The sequence below is a fragment of the Leptodactylus fuscus genome, chromosome 2 (assembly GCF_031893055.1).
Source record: "Leptodactylus fuscus isolate aLepFus1 chromosome 2, aLepFus1.hap2, whole genome shotgun sequence".
In the NCBI taxonomy this organism is placed as follows: domain Eukaryota; kingdom Metazoa; phylum Chordata; class Amphibia; order Anura; family Leptodactylidae; genus Leptodactylus; species Leptodactylus fuscus.
The window spans coordinates 192,613,921-192,636,005 of NC_134266.1; the positions used below are offsets into that span (position 1 = coordinate 192,613,921).

Sequence of the window (22,085 nt, forward strand, 5' to 3'; positions counted from 1 at the left end):
CTCCAATAACACTACTGACACCACATCACCATCTGAACCAGGCATGTCAAACATGCGGCCCGCGGGATGGGGGACATGAATCTGGGGCAGAGATGGGGGACATGAATCTGGGGCAGAGATGGGGGACATGAATCTGGGGGCAGAGATGGAGGGGACATGAATCTGGGGGCAGAGATGGGGGATATGAATCTGGGGCAGAGATGGGGGACATGAATCTGGGGCAGAGATGGAGGGGACATGAATCTGGGGGCAGAGATGGAGGGGACATGAATCTGGGGGCAGAGATGGAGGGGACATGAATCTGGGGGCAGAGATGGAGGACATGAATCTGGGGGCAGAGATGGGGGGACATGAATCTGGGGGCAGAGATGGAGGAGGGACATGAATCTGGGGGCAGAGATGGAGGAGGGACATGAATCTGGGGCAGAGATGGAGGGGACATGAATCTGGGGGAAGAGATGGAGGAGGGACATGAATCTGGGGGCAGAGATGGGGGGGCATGAATATGGGGGCAGAGATGGGGGGGGACATGAATATGGGGGGATATGAATCCTGGGGGCCAGAGATGGGGGGATATGAATCTGGGGGGCAGAGATGGAGGGGACATGAAACTGGGGGCAGAGATGGAGGGGGGACATGAAACTGGGGGCAGATGAAGGGTGTATATGTAAACAGATAATTTTCTTTTATGAAACTAACAAAATCTTCTCAGAGAACAAGGCTGACTGATTACCACTTATAATCTAAAAAAGATTGAAAAAAATAATAGCAAATAAATGTTTAGTTTTTAATTGCTGTATTTTTGTTAAATATATATATGTTGCTGTTACATATTACTACTTTATATCTTGTTTTCATGACTGCTGTTAAAATACGTGTGTGACATTAGCTGCTGTATGCGACCCTCGCAACAACCTCTTGTTACTCATGTGGCCCTCGGGGTACCCTGAGTTTGACATGCCTGATCTGAACAGTCTCCCCCCCTCACTTCCTGTCTCTATCCCTCTTCCCTCATAGACTGTAAGCCCTAGTGGGCAGGGCTCTTTATCCCTCTGTGCCAGTCGGCCATTGTTAGTATTATATTTGTTTGTATATTCTGTGTATTGTATGTAACCCCCAAACGTAAAGCACCATGGAATTAATGGTGCTAGATAAATAAACAATAATAATAATTAAGGAGGAAGGAATCCTGAAAAAAAGTGAAAATTTCCAGCTACAAGAAATGAACAAATCTTCATATTTAAAAATTAACTTTTAATCCATCCAATATAGAAAAAGGTTAACATCCTAAAAACGGTCCACACAACATAGCTGCTTACATGTTTTGCGGGTTCCTATACCCTTTATTCATAGCATGCTGACAATGGATAACAGGAATTTAAACAAAAATCAAACCACCCCCAGTCCAAATATTAGCCCTATAATAACTATGCAGTGCGTCCAACCACATGTGCATCCTGCTGAGTATAGTGGATTAATAACTATAATAATACCAGATTACAAAAAGGCAAGGCAAATAACAAAACATTGGATATGCTTCTGGAAACAGATCAAACGTTTATGTGTATACTTTATTCCAACTGTTTGTAAAAAATATTTTGCATGTATGATAGTATTGCCAAATATATATTTTCTATGTAATATTATTAATAGCTTTAGGATATTGCACCAGTCTTTAGATGCCATCTTCTAGTATTAATAAGATCAATCAACTATTGATTTGAGAATTACTATTCATATGCATCATAGCTGAGAGCACATGACACCGGTCACACAATCTGAACATTCTTCGTCTATAAGTCTGTCATATGCCATTCACATGAATGCTCTTCCCATATGTATAGCAGCAGAAAATGTGGAGTAGCAAAGGCTTTCCTAGTGAATGAACAAAGGCCTGGGAAAGGCTGCGCCGCCCCTGTATAAAACCAGGGCTTTCCAATTACACAGATCACATGGAGGTTCCTAGAGAAGGATTAGAGGTAGTGGGTAACTAGTCCTGACACATGAGCTGTGTGTCATAGGCAGGCATGTTGTGTGATCACAATTAATAGTGCTGTTAGTAGTGTTACATAGGCAGTAAATAGCTTGTCCATTACTCAGCGCAGGAAGCCTGATGACAAGTGTAGCGATCTGCTTAGTATAAGTGTAGACGAGACTGTGTGGTTCCAGTACTACTACTAACCCCATCATCATGGCTTGCCTTGGTGCATATCTATGGGCTCTGCTGTTAGCATCATGTACCCAGTTGGCTCAGGCTCAGTTTCCCAGGGCTTGTACCACGGTGGAAACACTGGTCAGTAAACGCTGCTGCCCTCCTCTGGGTTCAGACCCAAGCAATGTGTGTGGCGTTTTGCAGGGTCGGGGCAGCTGTGCGTCTGTAGTCGTAGACGAACGACCCTGGAGTGGACCATACACATTACGGAATGTGGACGATCGGGAGCGCTGGCCACTCAAATTCTACAACACTTCGTGCCGGTGTACAGGTAGGTTCCCTATTCTTGTAGTCAGTTGTCACCAGAATAGCCATGGCACTGCATCATTTGTAGGACATCCCTGATCTAATATTACCTACTAGTTTCCACTTCTGTATCATGTATGCTTCTGCTTGTAGTACAGTCTAACAAGGCTTGTATGGGTCCGTGACAAACTCATTTGTGATGGAAAACTGCTGGAACTAAATTGATGGAAGATTAGTACAGAATTATAGCAACATGTGCGTATTGAGTTATAAAGCTAGGATTATTATATGTGTGTGATATTGTTTAGATAGCTAGCTGCTAAATATACACATCCAAACCTTCACATCAGCTTTCCCTTTGCTGTAGTGTTTCATATATGTTTATGTGGCCGTGTATTTAGTTTGCCACATGTATTTTTAAGAGGATTGCTTTGATTCTTCCATAATTTGGCTATTGAAGCATAGAATTCTTTTAGTAATAGTTTTGACTTCTTGCTACCCTGTATACATTTAATGTGGTTATGAATTTTAGTATTTTATGTGTACCAACTGAATCAAACAAAAAGAATAACATATACTTTTATTTTTGGGTGGGGGGTACAGATAACAATTGATGTCTTGTCACTTGTTTTTATGCATATTATTACATATTAAGTACAAAAAGCATCAGTTTTAATGCCCCATAAAAGATACTTTTAGGTATAACTAAGGGAACATTCTAAATGTTTGGATTGCGGGAAAATATTAGGACACATTTGTAAAGATTGGAATTTAATTTTTCTTTTTATGATCTTTGTAACCTCAAGAGAGAAAATCTATAAGGAAATACTTTCTCCATTTCAGGGTTCCTTTAGCCAAGCATTATTCCAATCTAGAAAGCGGGGTCATGGAGGTTTTATCCCAAACTGTGCATACCTATGTCTCAGATGGTGTCGTTCGCTCAATGTCTCTAAAGTTGTGTTCACACCAATGTTTGGATTCCATCCCTGAACTCGCTTGAAAAAAGCAAGCAGGACTTTTTTGGGGCAGAAATCTGGCGGACTCCATCATAGTATATGGTTTCCGCAGGTAACCACTTTGTAAGTGGATTGGTTTTCCATTTTTTAGGTCCCCATGTGGACCAGAAGAATGGAAACCTGAGCGTAAGTGTGAGCTAGCATGCTCACATATTTGACCACCAATGACCACAGTATAATGTTGTGGCCATTAGCAGCTATGTGAGCAAACACCCTAAAAAGAGTGTCAGAGAGCTTTTACAAGGTTCTTGTGTTAGTTGAAGGGGACCTTCATGATTTCCATGTTAAGGAAGATATTTGTTTCTTAACCGCATTAATACTTCACCCAGATGATTAGTTTGCTTACTGTTATTTAAAATTACCCCTGCCCTGTAAAGGGGGTTATTAACCTTTTAAAAATGGATGGCCTATCCTTATGATGGGCCATCGATTTTAGATTTGGTGGATGCAGACTGTCTGAACCCCTGCAGATCAGTTATTTTCCGGAATTCAACTTCTGACATCGTTTTACATGTCGGATGCTGCGCTACTTATTTGCCTTATTGTTAGTATTGGCAGTTGTACTGTAGGTACTGCAGTGATGTTCCATAGACTTGAATGGGATACTGCTGCAGTACCCACAACTGCAATACCCACAACTGCTGCCATTGAAAGGACAGCATGGCACCTGGCACGGAAATAATTCTGGGAGCTGCACAGTCCGAGAAACAGGGGTTCATACTGAGTCTTTCTGTCTTCTTCCATAGCTTCCTTTCTATGGCTCCTAGTATAATTTTCTATCTGCTATGAGCTTTTATGTGTTCTTTCTTGAATTATATTACTGTATTATCCATGCGGCTGTAACCCACTCAATTTCCCCAAGGTGGAACTATTAAAGGATTATCTCATCTTATCTTATGTTATAACAAACTTGCAAACTCGCTGAAGAGGTGAGAGAACGTATCCCGCTATCCACTTGCATGTCGATAGTTCTTTCCAACTTTCAGAGAGTGCTTGGTCCTGGCTATACAATACAATCAGAAACTGGCAGTGATATAGCAAAGTACAGAAGCAGTGCCTTACTGTTACAGCAATGTGACTAAGTTTATACACTCTAAAAAGTAAACAGGTTTAGCAAATCTGCCCCAATGTGTCCAGAAATTTGCTTTGGCCATCTTTCTTTTCGAGTTGTATGTTTTTGTTTAATCTAAAAGCTCCCTAAACTGTGTAGGGAAATACAGTAACATGGAGGGGTTCTTCTACCTGCCTGTCAGTCTGTATTTCACATTGAATAACTATACCGTATAGGATGTGCACTAGGCTAGTTAGCGTGTTGGATGCAATTGGCCAAGGTTAATTACCCATTTGACTCTGTACTAGAAGCAATTATATGTATCAACCAAAACCACTTGTTCCTTCCAGCCTGAGCAGAAATATATGTTAGACGGATGGCTCAATGTGTTTCTACAAACTGTTCTCAACAGATGCCTCATTAATGTAATATTCCCCGGACTCTTCCTCCTTATTGCAGCCACTGAGCTCTGGTGTTACAGTTAAGCAGTCACAACTGCATTATCAAAGCAATGGTCTCTACAAAGAACCTTCGAAAATTTCTAATGCATGAAATCTATTTAAGACTTGCTTACACTGATGCCTAAATATAAGCACCGACACGTAATATAATCTGTTTTTGAAGGAATTTTCTATATGACTTGTTAGCATTTCTGCATTTATGTTAAAGGTTGACATCAAAGAATGTGTAATTGCTTAATGACTTTATTAGGTCCATGGCTTCTGTGTGTGGCTTTGATCAAGCATTTATGATGTCCACACCAGTCATTCAATAGCTGTCACTAGTGTATTTATCATCAGACTTCTCACATTGCAATGTAGTGAATCCAGGGTTAGACTAAGGCCTCACGGGCAAGAAACGCCGCGCTAAAGCGCTGCGGGAACAACCGTGGTGTGAACGTATCATGGGTCTTCCTGCAGCGCTTTGAACAGAAAGTTCATGGAGTATTCCTCTGCGGACTTTCTGTTACAATTATATCTGTGAGAAAGCCGCTGGCATTTCCGTAGATATAATTGACATGCTGTGACTTTCAAAACCGTGACGGTTTTGGAAATCGCAGCATGTCCGCGCTGTGATTTTTAATTTTTTTTTCCCCCCAAAGTGGGCATGGGATTCACATGAATCCCATGCACTTTGCAAGTACTGTAAAACGCCGCGATTTTTCCAACAACGTTTCCACCGTGGACAAATCACGGCATTTCCGGCCCGTGGTTACATTCACACAGAGGAAAATGAAGAGGAATTCCTGTTCACTTTCCTACACGGTGTAGCCACAACGGAAAGATGTTGCAGTGTATTGGCATTCCGTCACAGCTTACTCCTGAAGATTAGGTCCAGATGTCTGTCCTGTTAGCTGTGCCACAGTTATGCTCTCTACTGACACCTGGGCTGGAGCAGAAAAATGGAAACCACCCACTTTACAGCAGAGATCATAACAGCAATGATTGGTAGGGGCTAGAGAAAAAATTCAACTGTGCAGGAATCAATAGATCAGCACATGGTAACAGGTTCCCTGTAAGGTAATGAGGGTAATAAATTATATGTCTGCCTCTAGACTTCCCATAAATATGGACAGATTAAATGTTCATCTTAATATGTAGGGTATTAAACAAATATATCTAAAATGTGTATTCAATATTCCATTTAAGTTAATGATTTCTTTCTATCAATAGGAAACTTTGCAGGCTACCATTGTGGAGAATGTAAATTTGGCTGGACGGGACCCAACTGTGACCAAAGAAGACCACCAGTTGTTCGGAAAGATATTCACTCTCTAACTCCTCAGGAAAGAGCTCAGTTCCTGGATGCTCTGGACCTTGCCAAAAACACAATTCATCCTGACTATGTCATTGCTACTCAGCATTGGCTAGGGATTCTTGGCCCAAATGGAACAGAACCACAAGTAACGAACACCAGCATCTATAACTACTTTGTCTGGCTCCATTATTATTCTGTCAGGGACACATTGCTAGGTTTGTTAATCTTTTTCTTCTATAAATTTTCAGCCAACCTTTTTGCGTAGCTTCACTTGAATGGTTTCTTTGCACATTTGTAAGGGTGTGGGGCTGAGATGGTGTCTTTTGAGTCATGTCAAATAAGTCTATGCGTTTGTGAAAATCAGGGACTGCACACTGTATCCATTCATGTGCTATCAGTTTTTCAATGCTTTTAGACATTGAGAAGTATAGCAAATTCTTGATCCATTTTTCCCTGTTTTGAACACTACATCACTCATCCAAAAAATTAAATGGGACTGTGCTGTCTTCAAAGAAAAAAACATGTGAATAAACCCCAGAATAGATCTGTTCTTTCCTACGAAGCGTTGGTGGACAAACATTAGTGGTCAGATTGCATAACTCCACCTATAAAATGCAGACCACCTAATAAATTATGAAATGACCCGCACTAAAAACAAACACCCTTTTACTCATTTAGGTGTGGTGCCTTCCCCCAGGACCTTGACAGAGGTGAGAAATCTTCTGCTGAAAAGTATACACCACTCCCTTCAACTCCAAGACATGTCATTGGAGTTGATCCATTTAATTGCAAGGATTTTTTTTTGTCATTGCTTCCTTATTTTACTATGATTGTGGTATTTATGCAATAGTAGTCCTAAAATAAGCATTACTTTGTCTAAGCCACCTTTCAACCTTCCCAATTTTGTTGTTTAATCTCAAACTATTATTGGCTACCAAGCCAAATACATTAGATGATCCACTTAAATAGATTAAGCCATAATGATGAAATACCTCTGAAATATGAAAAAAAAAAAAAAAAATTTTTTACAAAAGAGAAAGTATATGGCTAGTTCTAAGGCATTTGCTAGGGGCTGTCCCTTCTATATTTCAGATCATCTCCTGGTAGAAGTGGCTGCTGTCAATTACATTTTGTATTACATTGTCCACTGTACTCAGGGCTGTTTGTGTAATGTGGAAAGCTGTTATAGATGCTATAGAGTTGGGGGAAGAAGGGGAGAGGGTGTGTGCGTGCGTGTGTGTGTGTGTGTGGGGGGGAGTTTTTTCTTTGTTGCAATAAGGGCAGAAATAATGATTAGAAATTAATCATTAGCATTATTAGGATAGAGAAACTTACATTAAAGTTGGGATTAAGTAACTTTCTTTGTTTTCTGCTATTGTGAAAAGAGAGGTTTGCTGTACATTTTTCTAATACAGTTTATTGTACTTTCTAAAATTCTTGCAACGCAAGAATATTGCTAAGAAGGTCAATCCCATATTAGCTCCTTGGTTGGCAGTATATACATACAGTATATATAAACAATAAATAATAAACATAACGTCTAAGGAATATAGAATAAGATAAACGTACCCAATTCCATCTGTATGAATCACATGTCGGTAATAAATATTATTAAATGCATTCTAGAATCAGAGGTACACTTAGAGACAAAAACCAAGAAAAGGGCTGACAAGAATGCTCAATGTAATAAAAGTACAAAAAACTTTATTTCAACATTAGAGATAAAATGAAAGGATGTCCACCACAAGAACAAAGAGGATTCTCACTGAGTGTGGATACACAAGGAAAATGTGGGTATATGAACATGTATATGGTCATTCAATAGTACAAAGAGCCTGACTATATGTGATATTACATCAATATGCACCAATAAGTAATGACTAGGTAATCAACACTACATAATACCCCAAAGCTATCATATGCCAATAGGAATGTGAACCAATAACAAATAATCAGTGAACAGCTGAAACAATGCAGTCAAGTTGCGGGGGCAGAAGAAGGCAGCGCCGAAACATGCGTTGGGGTGAGGGTGTTCCTCTGAGTCTGGTCCACACTACTACACTTTGTATCATGGGTATGTACTTTACCGGTTAGAGTTTGATTTTTCCTTTGGTTACTACAGCACTTGCTAACTTTATATGCACCTTCAGTGTTAACTCTTTATTCTTGTTAACACTGCCCTGCTAGCTCCACTGCTATCATTGTACATACAGCCATATTTCTACCTTTGCAGCCTTTGCTATTTGTGTCATACATTTACTTACTCTCTGCAACTTGACTGCATTGTTTCAGCTGATTATTTGTTATTGGTTCACATTCCTATTGACATATGATAGCTTTGGGGTATTATGTAGTGTTGATTACCTAGTCATTACTTATTGGTGCATATTGATGTAATATCACATATAGTCAGGCTCTTTGTACTATTGAATGACCATATACATGTTCATATACCCACATTTTCCTTGTGTATCCACACTCAGTGAGAATCCTCTTTGTTCTTGTGATGGACATCCTTTCATTTTATCTCTAATGTCGAAATAAAGTTTTTTGTACTTTTATTACATTGAGCATTCTTGTCAGCCCTTTTCTTGGTTTTTGTCATACAGTATATATAATATGACAAACCAGGGATTTTACTTCAAATAGCTACATCTCTGGGTTTATACGTCGCAGGAAATTGCTTATGGTATTGTTTGAAAGCTCTAGCTATAACATAAATGGAGAAATCGCTAGTTAAAAACAATGTGTTGCTAGAGAGAAGTTTAAAACTTGTTCTTTGCTAAATGAAAGTACAATTGGTTAATAAAGAATTTTACAAAAATGTTCAGCAAAATTCTCCCTACACAATAGCAAAAAAAAAAAAAAAAAAAAGTACCACTTAAAGAGGAACTTTCATGTCCTCATGAACATGAGGTTTTATATACCGCTAGCAAGCCGACAGTGCGCTGAATTCAGCGAAACATCGGCTCCCCCAGTTTGTGCCCTTGGGCTGGAGATATCAGTGCCGTTAGTTTTGGCACCGATATCTCCCCAATGTCAGAAGGACATTCCCTATAGCTCAGCATCATCGCTAAGCTGTGAGGAACGCCCCCTTGACAGTACTCGTCCCCTTGGGGGGGGGGGTTGAATGTTATCGCTGGTTGTTAAGGATCGCCCCCTCTGACAATACAAGGCTATGAGGACATTAAAGGTCCTCTTTAAACCAGAATGTATGTCTGAAAAGGCTTGTATTTTGTCTTAGTCTCTTTCCACCCATTTCTTAATGTGCACAATGTTCAATGCATTTTATGAGATAAATGGCTATTTTTTATTATACCAGATTATTATAAATCGGGGCAGGCTTTATATATTCTTCTTCCAAGCTTGAACAGAGTCTATAGGTCATGTATGTTAATGATCATAATATTTATATATTCATTTAGGTAACAATATTTATATCCCATAGCAAAAGATCATTTAAGATTGCATTCTGTTCTGAATAAATGTTGTAGTATACCTTCCAAATGTAATTCACCTAAAGATCAATATCTTATTCTGTTCAGCTATCCACAGACCATTAAAATGCAGTGGACCTAAAACTGAACCCTGCAGCATCATTAGTCTGTTTTACTAGGCTAATCATAATCGGTTCTATCAAATTACTAAACTGACATCTAATTAATCAGCGGATTGTCCCAAAGAAAATGGAATGTCCTCCGCATTTATCCTTGTACAGAACCTTTGGTGCAGTGATAGATTGAACTATATTGTGTGTTGGAAACATACGGTAAAAATCTACTTTCCACATAAAGTAGTTTTTAAAATTGAGATTGTCTTCTTGTATTTCAGGGCCAGGACGTCCATTTAAAGCTATCGACTTGTCTCATAAAGGACCAGCCTTTGTCACATGGCATCGATACCACCTGTTGTTGCTGGAGAGAGACTTGCAGGTAACCCTTCACTGAGTTCATACAAGAGAATGTTTTAGGATCGGCCTTGATAATATGGCTGTTGTAATCCATAAACGAAATGCCATATCAAGCAATATTGGAATTATGTGCATTGGATGACGGTAATATAATTGTTCACTATACTGCCCACTTTCCATTTGGTGCATGTTATTGGATGATCATTCCAGTCTACTGTCTATGGCAATATCTCTGAGACGCTATGTTGTTTCTGTGACCATCAGTCCTACTTTCATATGGACTTTACATGTCCTTTTTTTCTTTTACATTATTGTTTATTCTTGTTATACAGAGGCTGACTGGCAATGACTCTTTTGCTTTACCATACTGGAACTTTGCTACTGGTCGAAACGAATGTGATGTATGTACAGATGAATTGTTCGGAGCACCAAGACTCAACGATCCCACTTTAATCAGTACTGGCTCCAGATTTTCCAACTGGGAAATTGTGTGTGACAGGTAATATTAGTTGTCTTTGTACTAGCTGTAATGTAATATGTGTGTGTTTGTGTGTGTGTAATATATATAATATTAATATCAAAATTACCCAGGTCAGTGCACATAATGCCTCAAGAATGAGCCTGTTCTATTCTCATTTTTAGCCTGGATGACTACAATCGTCGGGTTACCTTGTGTAATGGAACCAATGAAGGTTTTCTTCGAAGGAGTCCAATTGACAGATCCGGTGGGCGACTACCAACTATGGAAGATGTACAGAGGTGTCTTTCCCTGCAGAACTTTGATAATCCACCTTACTTTACAAACTCTACATTTAGTTTCAGGTAATGAGCTCTTCATATTTTGCAGGTGTCACTTCTTGTTACCTAGATTAACCCCCATTTTTCCCCACTTTTCACTCCCTGCTTTTGCTGTGTAAGTTACGTTTGTAGATTTGGGGAAAACTAACTTTGAAATCTTATGCAAAAGAGGTAGTAGGTATGAATCTCCCCAGTATATTATACCTATAAAATATAGCCTGGTTGAGATGCAGTATAAGGAGTATGTGTATGAAGTACTTAATACCTGTCTTAGGAGCTCACCAGGGGATTTACCTGTTCACTTGTAAGCTACCCTGAGTCTGCAAAGTACATTAGTTCCTGAAATTCTGAGACTGCCCAATCTTTCTGATTGGAACTGACAGATGTGTGAATGCTGCAGAAACTACTCCATTCAGATGTGTGGAGCTGAGAATGATAGTATTCAAAATATCAAATATATATAAGTATAGGTGAAAGAAAGGATTTGACGGTAAGTATGCTAAGCAAAGGCCAGCTTAAAATGTTTCTAAATTAAAGTTTTAAAAAAAAATCTATAGGCCTTAAAGACTTTAAGGCTAAGGCCCCACGTAGCGAGCCACAGTATTTTCGCTATGTATTTTTTTTTTGTTTCTGCAATGTGTGGTTTGCAGGTACTGTAAAACGCAGCATTTTTGCAATGTGGGACCCCCAGCCTGAGGAGTCTGAGCAATTTTGAATTCGGTTGTGGGCTGAGATAAATTAAATCACATGTATTTATCAAATTTTAATCCTTATATACATATTTATCATGGATGCAGAAACACAGACCATCTGCAGTGGTCCAGGTTTAGCATGTGTTTTTACCAAGTTTGATCCATTTTTCAAAAAAATAAATTAAATACTTTTTTAATATATGGGATGCATGAGACAGGGACAGTGCATTGCTAGTATGCAGACTTTGGTCTTCAGAACCATCAAAAAGCAGTGCGTGAACTGTTGGACATCTGTAAGAACAGGCCTATGATTCACAAAAGTGAAGATTTACACTAGATTTGCTCTTTAACAGTACTTATGCTTGCTAAATGATGATGCTGGGAGATTGCTCCTGCTGGCATGTGTATAAGTAAGGCCTCATTCACATCTGCATTTGTATTCCATCTGGGGAGTCCGCATGAGGCCCCCCCGAACGGAATACTGTACACAACTGCAAGCAGTGTGCCAGTGTAAGCACACGGATCCCATAGTCTATAATGGGGTCCATGTGCTTGCCGCCAGATATCCGCAGGGATCATATGGACAGGAAAGTAGCTTACAATCTACTTTCCTGTCCACATGATTAGTGCGGGCAGCGTGCGGCAAGCACACAGACCCCATTATAGTCTTTGGGGTCCGTGTGCTTTTACTGCACAGCGCTTGCAGTTGCGTTCAGTATTCCGTTTGGGGGTCCTGATGCAGACTCCCTGAACGCAGATGTGAGCAAAGGGTAACAAGCTTCAAAATTAGCATGAATCGTTACACTGAAGGGTTCTTAATGACCACAAACCATCTAACATGCCATCCTTTTATCAGGCAAAACCCTTCTTTGCTATAGATTATTGGAAATGGTATCTAGCTATGTCACATTCTACTTGCATATATGTTTGTATGCTAATATTTCAATTACATTAAAAGGGTATTCCCATGAACATAACCAGTTTTATATTTCTAGAAAATTTAAGAAACATTTTTGCAAATCTAAATAAAGACTTTGCATAGTTTTGAAGACTTTCTCTAACCCCTTTAGTATTGACTGTTTTATCTTTATCGTTTGGCAGTAGATACATCCATGAATACAGGAATGTTCTATTGCCTGGGACTTTTCTGAAACCCAGAATGAGCTCCTTATTGTTACTGAGTTATCAGACAGGGACACATGAGAAGATATCCTGGCCGTATTAAGGGAATATTGGCTGGGATTCAGAGTATAGAAGTTTCCTATATTTGTAGTTCACATCTTCTGGTATCGATCAAGACAACAGACTTTCCATTAAGATGGTTAGAGAAAAATCTTTAAAATGCTGCAATTTTTTTTTTTATTTTGTACAATTTTAAATATATACTGTAATACTAATATGTTAATATATAATAATATGTTCATAGGAAAACCCCATTACCTTATTGGTTACATAGTAGCAAGTAGTCCAAAAATGCATAATATTTTTCCTTTACATACAGGAATGCACTTGAAGGTTTTGAGGAACCAGATGGAGAATTGGACCCTCCTGTAATGAACCTCCATAATTTGGTGCATGCTTTCTTAAATGGAACTAGCGCACTCTCACACTCTGCTGCCAATGACCCCATCTTTGTGGTATGTATTATTTCATCTATCTTGTGGCATTGAAACCAATGGTTAAACAGGCATTTTAAGGTTGTACAGTTTCTCTTCTTCCTTGGAAACTGCTGTTCTCAAAATTAAACATAAGTTGGAGTACATCAGTCTAATCCAATTACAGGAAACCATGAGACTATTGGGTTCTCTCTAATGTTTAATCTTGTGATCTAACCTTTCCAAATATGACTCTCTGGTCAGTATATATGACTTCTTGCTGGTTCCTGAGCTCTCATCCAGATGCAGCAGCACCACCACACAGTACATTATAGAGAATTAGTAAACATGGACTCCATAGACTTCTTTATTATTATTTATTATTATTGTTTATTTATATAGAACCATTAATTCCATGGTGATTTACATTTGGGGGTTTACATACAGTACATAAAATATACAGGTAGATATAATACTAACAATGACCGACTGGCACAGTGGGGTAGAGGGCCCTGCCCGCGAGGGCTTACAATCTATGAGGGAAGGTGGGTAGAGACAGAAGGAGAGGGGGAGACTGTACAGATGGCGGTGCGGTGATAGTGTTATTGGAGGTTGTAGGCCTTCCTGAATAGGTGAGTCTTCAGGGCCTTCTTGAAGCCTGTGATTGTGGGGGTCAGTCTTATGTGTCTTGGTAGGGAGTTCCAGAGTATGGGGGATGCACGGGAGAAGTCTTGGAGACGGTTGTGTGAGGAGCGGATGAGGGCAGAGCGGAGTAGGAGGTCGTTGGACGATCTGAGGTTACGTGTGGGCAGGTAGTGGGAAATTAGTTCAGAGATATATGGAGGGGCCAGGTTGTGGATCGCTTTGTATGTTAACGTTACTAGCTTGAATTCATTTTGCTGGGCTATGGGTAACCAGTGGAGGGAGTGGCAGAGGGGAGCAGCCGATGAGGATTGGGGGGTGAGGTGGATTAAGCGAGCAGCGCAGTTTAAGGTGGACTGGAGGGGGACGAGGGTGTTTGCTGGGAGTCCATGGAGAAGGGTGTTGTAGTAGTCTAATTAGGAGATTATGAGGGCCTGGACGAGCATCTTAGTAGTTTCAGGGGTGAGGAAGGAGCGGATTCGATGGATGTTTTTGAGTTGGAGGCGGCAGGAAGTGTTGAGGGTTTGAATGTGTGACTTGAAGGATAAGTCAGAGTCCAGGGTTACCCCAAGGCATCGGGCCTGTGAGACAGGGGTAAGTGTGGTTCCGTTAACTTTGATAGATGGGTCAGGTGGGGAGGCCATACGGGGTGCGGTGAAGATGGCTGTACATTTTGCATTGATTTAATGGGACATCATGTGCGTTCTTTTACATTCCGTGTCTGTCTTTAAGTGTCCGTTCTAAAAGATGTTCGATTTTTCAAGCGGACAGCAAAAACCTACATGTAGGGTTTTGCTGTCCGCTAGAAAAATTGGACATCTTTGTGAACGGACACTTAAGGACAGACACGGAATGTAAAAGAACGCACATGATGTCCCATTAAATCAATGCAAAATGTACGGACACAGCTAGTGTCCGATGCTAATGTCCGCGCAAGATTTTGCACGGACATTAGCATCGGACGCTAGCTGTTGGACACCGACGCTAGTGTGAACGCCCCCTTACACACGTTTTGTTATACACATGTTTATTTCTTTTGTATTATTTGGAGCAACACAAAAAAAACTAAGAAAAAAGGCAAACGGGACATAATTTCACACAGATCGAAAAATAGGCCAGACAAAATTGTTGGCACCTTTTCAAAATTATGGATAAATAAATTTATTTCAAGCATGTGATGTTCGTTCATATTCACCAGTACCAAAACAGGTATAGACAATATATAAAAAAAAAAAATCACACCTGAAACCACATAAAAAGGAGAAAAACTCCACCTTTGCATTGTGTGTCTCTGTGTGGCACATTAAGGGTAAGTTCACACAGAGTTTTTTTGTCAGGGTTTTGAGGCCAAATGCTCAAAGAAGGAAAAAAAGAAGCGAGATGCTCATTCTTCGGGCTGTACTTAAATAAAAAATTTAAGTTTTCCCTTCTTTTAATCTGCATGCAATTCTCAAAAAAGTTCTCATTGTGAACTGACCCTAATTTTTATTTTTTTTTACATACATGCTTTTTATTTTTGAAACCCCTAAGGGCTCGTTCACACGTGAACAAAGGGGCGGATTTTGACAGCGGATTTTGCTTCAAAATCCGCCCCTTTAGGGAGGGTTCACACGGTGTAACGTGCCGCATGATGTGGCATGTAGACGCCGCGTGACCTTTTGCGGGCCGTACACGCTCCCATTGATTTCAATGGGAGTGGGGATCGTATGCGCCGCGCTAGTTTGCGGCCGTGATTTTGTGGCCGCAAAATCACGGCCGCAAACTAGCGTGGTGCATACAATCCCTGCTCCCATTGAAATCAATGGGAGCGTGTATGGCCTGCAAAAGGTCACACGGCGTCTACATGCCAGATCATGCGGCACGTTACACCGTGTGAACCCTCCCTTACAATGGTGGTCTATTCAGACCCCCAGGCTTCTTTTTTCCACTAGCGGCGGGCTACTGCTAGCGGAGAAAAGAAGCGACATGACCTTTCTTCAGGCGGAAGTCGCGGTGCACTGGACCGCGGCTTCCGCCTATCGGCAGCACCCTCCTATGTCAGCTCATTCATTTGAGCCGACATAGGAGGGTAAAGCCGTGACCACGATGGTCGTGGCAGGCGGGTTTTGACCAGAGCTTGCCACGTCTCTCTCTCTCTGTGTCAAAACCCGCGCAGTCGCCCCAACGTCTGAACTAGCCCTAAATGTTGAGACTTAAGTCAAGCATTTTACACAAAAATATATCCAATTTGTTTTTAAGGTGCTGCATTCCTTCACTGACGCAGTTTTTGAGGAATGGATGAAGCGCTTCCAGCCCTCTGATGTGGTTTGGCCTCAGGAACTTGCACCAATTGGACACAATCGCTTATTTAACATGGTGCCTTTCTTTCCTCCTATAACAAATGATGAACTCTTCATATCGACTGAACAGCTTGGGTATACATATGCTATTGACTTGCCAGGTAAACTTTCCTTTTAGAACTATTTACAAACTAATATATATTTTCATATAGCCTGATCAGCCATAATATTAAATTCAGGTGAATAATCTTCATTTATTTTGTTACAATGGCATCTGTCAAGTGGTGGGTATAGTGAGCAGTAAGTGAATAGTCAGTTCTTGAACTTGATGTATTGGAGCCAGGCTAAAATGGCAGGTGTAAGGCTCTGAGCAAGTTTGACTAGAGGCATTATGATGACTAAGCAAATGGGTAAGAACATGTAAGAAAACATGAGGTCTTGTTAGGTGCACCTGGTATGCAGTGATAAGTGACACCCAGAGGTGCTTTGTGGAAGGGGAACTAGTGAATGAACTTGTTATAGGTGACCAAGACTCAATGACGCATGGGAAGCTGAGGTTAACCATCACCTGCGATGCCACAGAAGAGCTACTGTAGTACAACTTGCCGAAAGTCAACTCTGGACATGGTAGAAAGGTGTCAGAGCACACAGAGCATTACAGCCCTGTGTGTCTGGGGCCAGGGCCGCCATCAGGAATTTTGGGGCTCCATACAGCCTAAGCGTCTGCCCCCCCCCCCCGCCATTTTAAGACTACTGTATTTTGTTGTCATACCAATTATGTATTACATTTCCCTTTATTTAGCAGCATTACAATTCTTAATCAGATTCTATTTGCAGGTAAAATCTGCTACGTGTGACAGCGCCTATAGAGAGCCAACACCATTTATAAGAGTCCTCCTAATAAATCCTCAGGGCTTTTTCACATTGCGTTTTTGGCCTCCCTTGCCGGGATACGTTGGTAACCAGTCAGAATCAGCTGTCAACTTATCCCTGCACAAAGAACTGGCCAATAAAAAAAAAGGGGGGGGGGCCTGCAGTTCTCCATGCAGGGATAAGTGGGGAGCTGATTGTGACTGGTTACCAACGTATCCCGGCAAGGGAGGGCTGCTATGCTAGTAGCATAGCAGCCTACATCATTATTATTCTCCAGCTAAAAACTTATATTTTATTGCCCCAGTTCCCTCTCCACAGTGCCGCACACCCGATGTCCCAACAATCCCCCCCCCCCCGTCCACCCTCTAACATCTTTCCATTGCCCCCTGTACCCATACCTCCCAACTTTTGAAGAACCAAAAGAGGGACAAAATGTGCAGCGCGCTTTGCGCGCCGTGGGAAATTTAGCCCCACCCACTGTTATGTTGACTCCGCCCACTCATTAATTTTTCATGTGCCCGCACAATAATCCTCCTACAGTCACCCGTAAATTATATGTCCCCCCTCCGTCTCTCCCCCAGCTTCATATACACCGTTCATCTGCCCCCAGATTCATGTCCCTCCATCTCTGCCCCCAGATTCATGTCCCCTCCATCTCTGCCCCCAGATTCATGTCCCCTCCATCTCTGCCCCCAGATTCATGTCCCTCCATCTCTGCCCCCAGTGTCATGCCGTCCTCTCCATCTCTGCCCCCAGATTCATGTCCCTCCATCTCTGCCCCCAGTGTCATGCCGTCCTCTCCTTCATCTGCCCCCAGTTTCACGTTCAACATTACACTTACCTTCTCCTTCATTCCCCCGCTGCTCTCTGCGCGCCTCTCTCTCTTACTGATGCACAGTTGTAGACGCGATGTGACGTCATCACATTGCGTCTACACTGCCAGGTAGCCGGCGGCAGCGGCGAAGCGAGGAGCTGACCTGTGTCAGCTCCTCGCTTCGCCGCTGCCGCCTCTCTCGCTGACACATATGCAGCCGCATGCAGCCGCATATGTGTCAGTGAGAGAGGCGGATGCGGCGAAGCGAGGAGCTGACCTGTGTCAGTTCCTTGCTTCAGCCGCGTATGTGTTCAACTCAGATCTGCGTCCTCTGGACGCAGAACTGAATTGAAACAGGACATACAATGACTGCTGCGGGCGCCAGGGGGCCGGCACACGGTGGCGGGCCAAAACCGGGCCCCCCCCATTTTTAAATTTGGCCGGGCCCCTGACGCCAGTAGCAGTAGTACTGGCCTATCGGCGGCCCTGTCTGGGGCTACCAAGCTGTAGACCAGCCAGAGTGTCCATGTTGTGGCAACTAGTTCACTATGAAAGTTACCTGCAGTAGGCATGTGAGCATCAGAATATGGACCATGGAAGGATAGAAGAGGCTGGCCATGCCAAATAAAACTTTTCATTGTAAAAGGGTACTTCCATCTCAAGGATCATATTCAGACTTGGATAAAGCAATGTATTGGGTAAAATACTTTAGTTCGCTTAAGCTATCTTTCTCAGTTTGTCACATACAACTAAATTGCTCTCCCCGTGTTTACTGCCGGTTGCCTAGGATATGGACCTGCTAACAGGTTGTCAGGACAGTCCCTGCTCCTGGCCATCTATTTTCTTCTTATTTACCTCTCTGCATATTACTTTCAGTTTTTGAGCTCTGAAAGGGGCTAGTAAAATTTCTTGAGCAGGGATTTGGTTCTGTGTATGTAAATCATGAGATAACTGTGCCCTGTACAACAAGCTTGAGCTCTGTATTGGGATAAGCTTAAAATCAGGAAGTGGAGACAGGAGGGTAGCTGAAATCTTGAGATGAGAAAACCCCCTTTAAGTCATGTGGAAGGCAACCTGCATGTGCAACTCTTATCTGGGGAAGAGACATTACAAATATGTATGATGTAAGGCAGACAAGTCACTAGAGACATTGAAATGCTTTGGGAAATGATTGTTAGGACCCAAGGTGTTGTCTTGGTGTTTAATTTCAGAAAGTCACAAAATGGTCATTTTTAAATATTTTCAGAAATGTTTAGCTATTAATTGTTTGCAAACTTAAAAGGTTTTCCATGAGCATATTTAACTTATCCATTTCCCATAATTTAGGAAGTAGTAGTAATATTCCTGAATCTAAGTGTCTGTTTCAATAATAAACCTATTTGTTTCTCCTTTTCCAGCCTCCGATCCAGACAGTCGTGCAGTTGCTGTAGTGGTTGCATCTACCGTTGGTGGAGCTCTTATTGCCTTGCTTGTTCTCTTGGTGTTGCTTATTCTCTTTGTACATAGAAAACGGCGACAAGGGTTTGAACCACTAATGAATGCAAGATACAATACTAAGTATACAGAAGAAGCATAATAGACCTACAGTCTAGACCTGCAGTATTATATCTACCTTTTACAGTATCTGATAAAACTGGAAATCCAGAGCCTTCTGTCCAATGCACTGATTTATAGGAAGACTACACTTTAAAAACACAAAAAATACAAAAATGATAACCTGACTGTGGTTAGGTTCGCATTGCATTTGGACGCCATGTTTATGTGAAAATGCTCCTGATTCATATGTTTAAGGTGCCCATACACTTGTGTTAGATAGTTTTATACCAAAGTGTGTCCTCTGGGCATGTTTGACCAGGGTTTTTTTTTTTTTTTTTTTGAGTGGGAGCCATATTGGTCTTTCAGTACAGGGGTATACTTTTCATATTGGGCACCCAGTTTCATGTAACCTGGGAATATATTTTTTGGCAGTTTATCAAACCTGTGTACAAATATGTTATGAATCTAGCTTTATCCCAATTTTTACCCTATTCCTTGATGCTATTTTACTTCCCACCCTTTTCTAAGCACAAGCTGAAACATTGACAACAATGTAGCATTGAACAGCCTTTACTACAAACTGTCAGCAGTTTATAGAAGCCTTGGATACTGATAGACATTTTTTTTCATCTTTCTGGGTTTTGTTCCTTTTCAATACAGTTTTTGCCTGTGGTATATTTTGTATTTACTTGCAGTGTCTTCCTGTACTATAAGTTATTCCATTGAGAATTAACATCCTTTTTAAGAACTTCATTATTCATAAGAACACCTAAGAATCCTTTTTATAATGTTTCACATTTTGACTAGAGATGAGCGAGTAGTATTCGATCGAGTAGGTATTCGATCGAATACTACGGTATTCGAAATACTCGTACTCGATCGAGTACCACTCCCTATTCGAATGGAAAAGTTCGATGCAGAACCAGCATTGACTGGCCAAATGCTATACAGTCAGCCAATCAACGCTGGTTCTTCTCCTACCTTTAGAAGTCTTCTCCGTGCAGCTTCCTCACGGCGTCTTCTGGCTCTGAATTCACTCTGCCAGGCATCGGGCCTGGGCAGAGCTGACTGCGCATGCCCGCTTGTAGTGTTGACATGCCCAGTCGGCTCTGCCCAGGCCTGATGCCTGGCAGAGTGAATTCAGAGCCGGAAGATGCCGCGGGGATGCTGCAAGGAGAAGACTGCTCGGAGGATCCAGCCTGACCCTCACTCGTGGACTTGGTAAGTATAATTTCATCAAATGTTGCCTACCCCTGAAACGAGCATTTTCTCCCCATAGAGTATAATAGGGTTCGATATTCGATTCGAGTAGTCAAATATTGAGGGGCTGCTCGAAACGAATATCGAATCTCGAACATTTTACTGTTCACTCATCTCTAATTTTGACATCTATTTTCATCGTACTTGGCAATGACCAGGCTGGTCAATGTTTTGCAGGATGAAAGAATTGGATGACACAGTAATGTTTCTTTCTATACAAAACCAGATGAAAGTGTTGAATGTAAAGAATACCCAGAGTTGTGCAGAGTCTCTCATACAGCCAAAAGTCCATATCTTTGTGTATACCACCCCACAGTCTAATGTTATAATATAGAGACATGAATTTATATTTTTATCAGCTGGGTAACGGATAACCTTTCTAGACTGTACCCTCCTCTTGGAAGCGTATTGTAAAGAATTTCCAGAATTAATATGTATGGCGATTTGTAATATAATCACAATATATACAAGCTGCAAATGTGTTGCAGACTCTGCAGTGTTATAAAATGGTTTATCATTGATTAAAGCTCTTTGATAAGAAGCACCAACATGACCTCCTTGGCACCCATTTCTTTTCTTTTACTTTATCTAATATATACACTGAAACACACAGTTACTGTTTTCTGTAACAGGTGGACTGTAGGTAGATTTATTTCTTGATGGGCTACATTGACAGCAATCTAACGTGTTACTTGTTTAATAATATGTTTAAACAACTTCAACTGCTTGCTCAACTTCACACTTATCAAAAACTTAGTGACACGCCAGGATTTTATTTTACCTTCTACAGACATACACAAACATCTCAATACAGATTCCATGTGACTCTTTAAAAATCATCACTATATCATAATTACCATATTACCCATATAATATATCAGGGGACATCCTCACATACCATGTCTCATGATCCAGGGCTTTCATTACATAGATGTTAATGGGAAACTTCAAAAACATCAAATGCTTAAGTTTGCAGTTTAAACTGTTTTGTGAAGTGCCTGCAGTAACTTGCAGTGGTGTAACGATCGCAGGCGCAGGGGGGGAAACAGTGCCCAGATCTGGAGAGGTACGGGATCTTGGACCATAATGAAAGTGGTCTGGGAAAGCCTGGTTCCCCGACTGCTATACCTATTGTTAATGGAAAGGGGCCCGGTCAATACATGCCAGCCTAGGGTCGTGCCGGCATAATGACTTCATCGCGCCCCACATGACCGCTGAGGTTCGATCACAGGGCCCAGCAAGAGAAGAGAACCAAGATAGATGGAAAAGCCACACAGATGGACCCAAGATGCCCAGGAGTGGTGAGGCAAGATGAGTATGTGTTACTTTTAATCACTTCTCCAGGGCCTCTACTTATTATACTCTGAGGAGACTTCAGAGTATAATAGCACTGGCTCTGAGGG

At 41.3% G+C, this 22,085-nt stretch overlaps 1 protein-coding gene across 1 annotated transcript; it reads left to right on the forward strand.

Annotated features, from left to right (window-relative positions):
• The first annotated feature begins 1,957 nt into the window (after window positions 1-1,957).
• On the forward strand, window positions 1,958-19,745 carry DCT (dopachrome tautomerase). Its single transcript, XM_075265338.1, has 8 exons — window positions 1,958-2,483; window positions 6,199-6,498; window positions 10,115-10,215; window positions 10,526-10,692; window positions 10,836-11,015; window positions 13,185-13,320; window positions 16,159-16,360; window positions 19,284-19,745. The coding sequence occupies exons 1-8, from the start codon at window positions 2,192-2,194 to the stop codon at window positions 19,460-19,462; spliced, it is 1,557 nt and encodes a 518-aa protein (XP_075121439.1). The 5' UTR covers window positions 1,958-2,191; the 3' UTR covers window positions 19,463-19,745.
• The last annotated feature ends 2,340 nt before the right edge of the window (window positions 19,746-22,085 follow it).

Bases quoted from the DNA above. Each gene is read 5' to 3' on its own strand.
- DCT (XM_075265338.1), top strand. From the start codon at position 2,192: ATGGCTTGCCTTGGTGCATATCTATGGGCTCTGCTGTTAGCATCATGT. The intron at 6,499-10,114 runs GTTTGTTAATCT...CTTGTATTTCAG, and splicing joins TGTCAGGGACACATTGCTAG to GGCCAGGACGTCCATTTAAA. The intron at 16,361-19,283 runs GTAAACTTTCCT...CTCCTTTTCCAG, and splicing joins ATATGCTATTGACTTGCCAG to CCTCCGATCCAGACAGTCGT.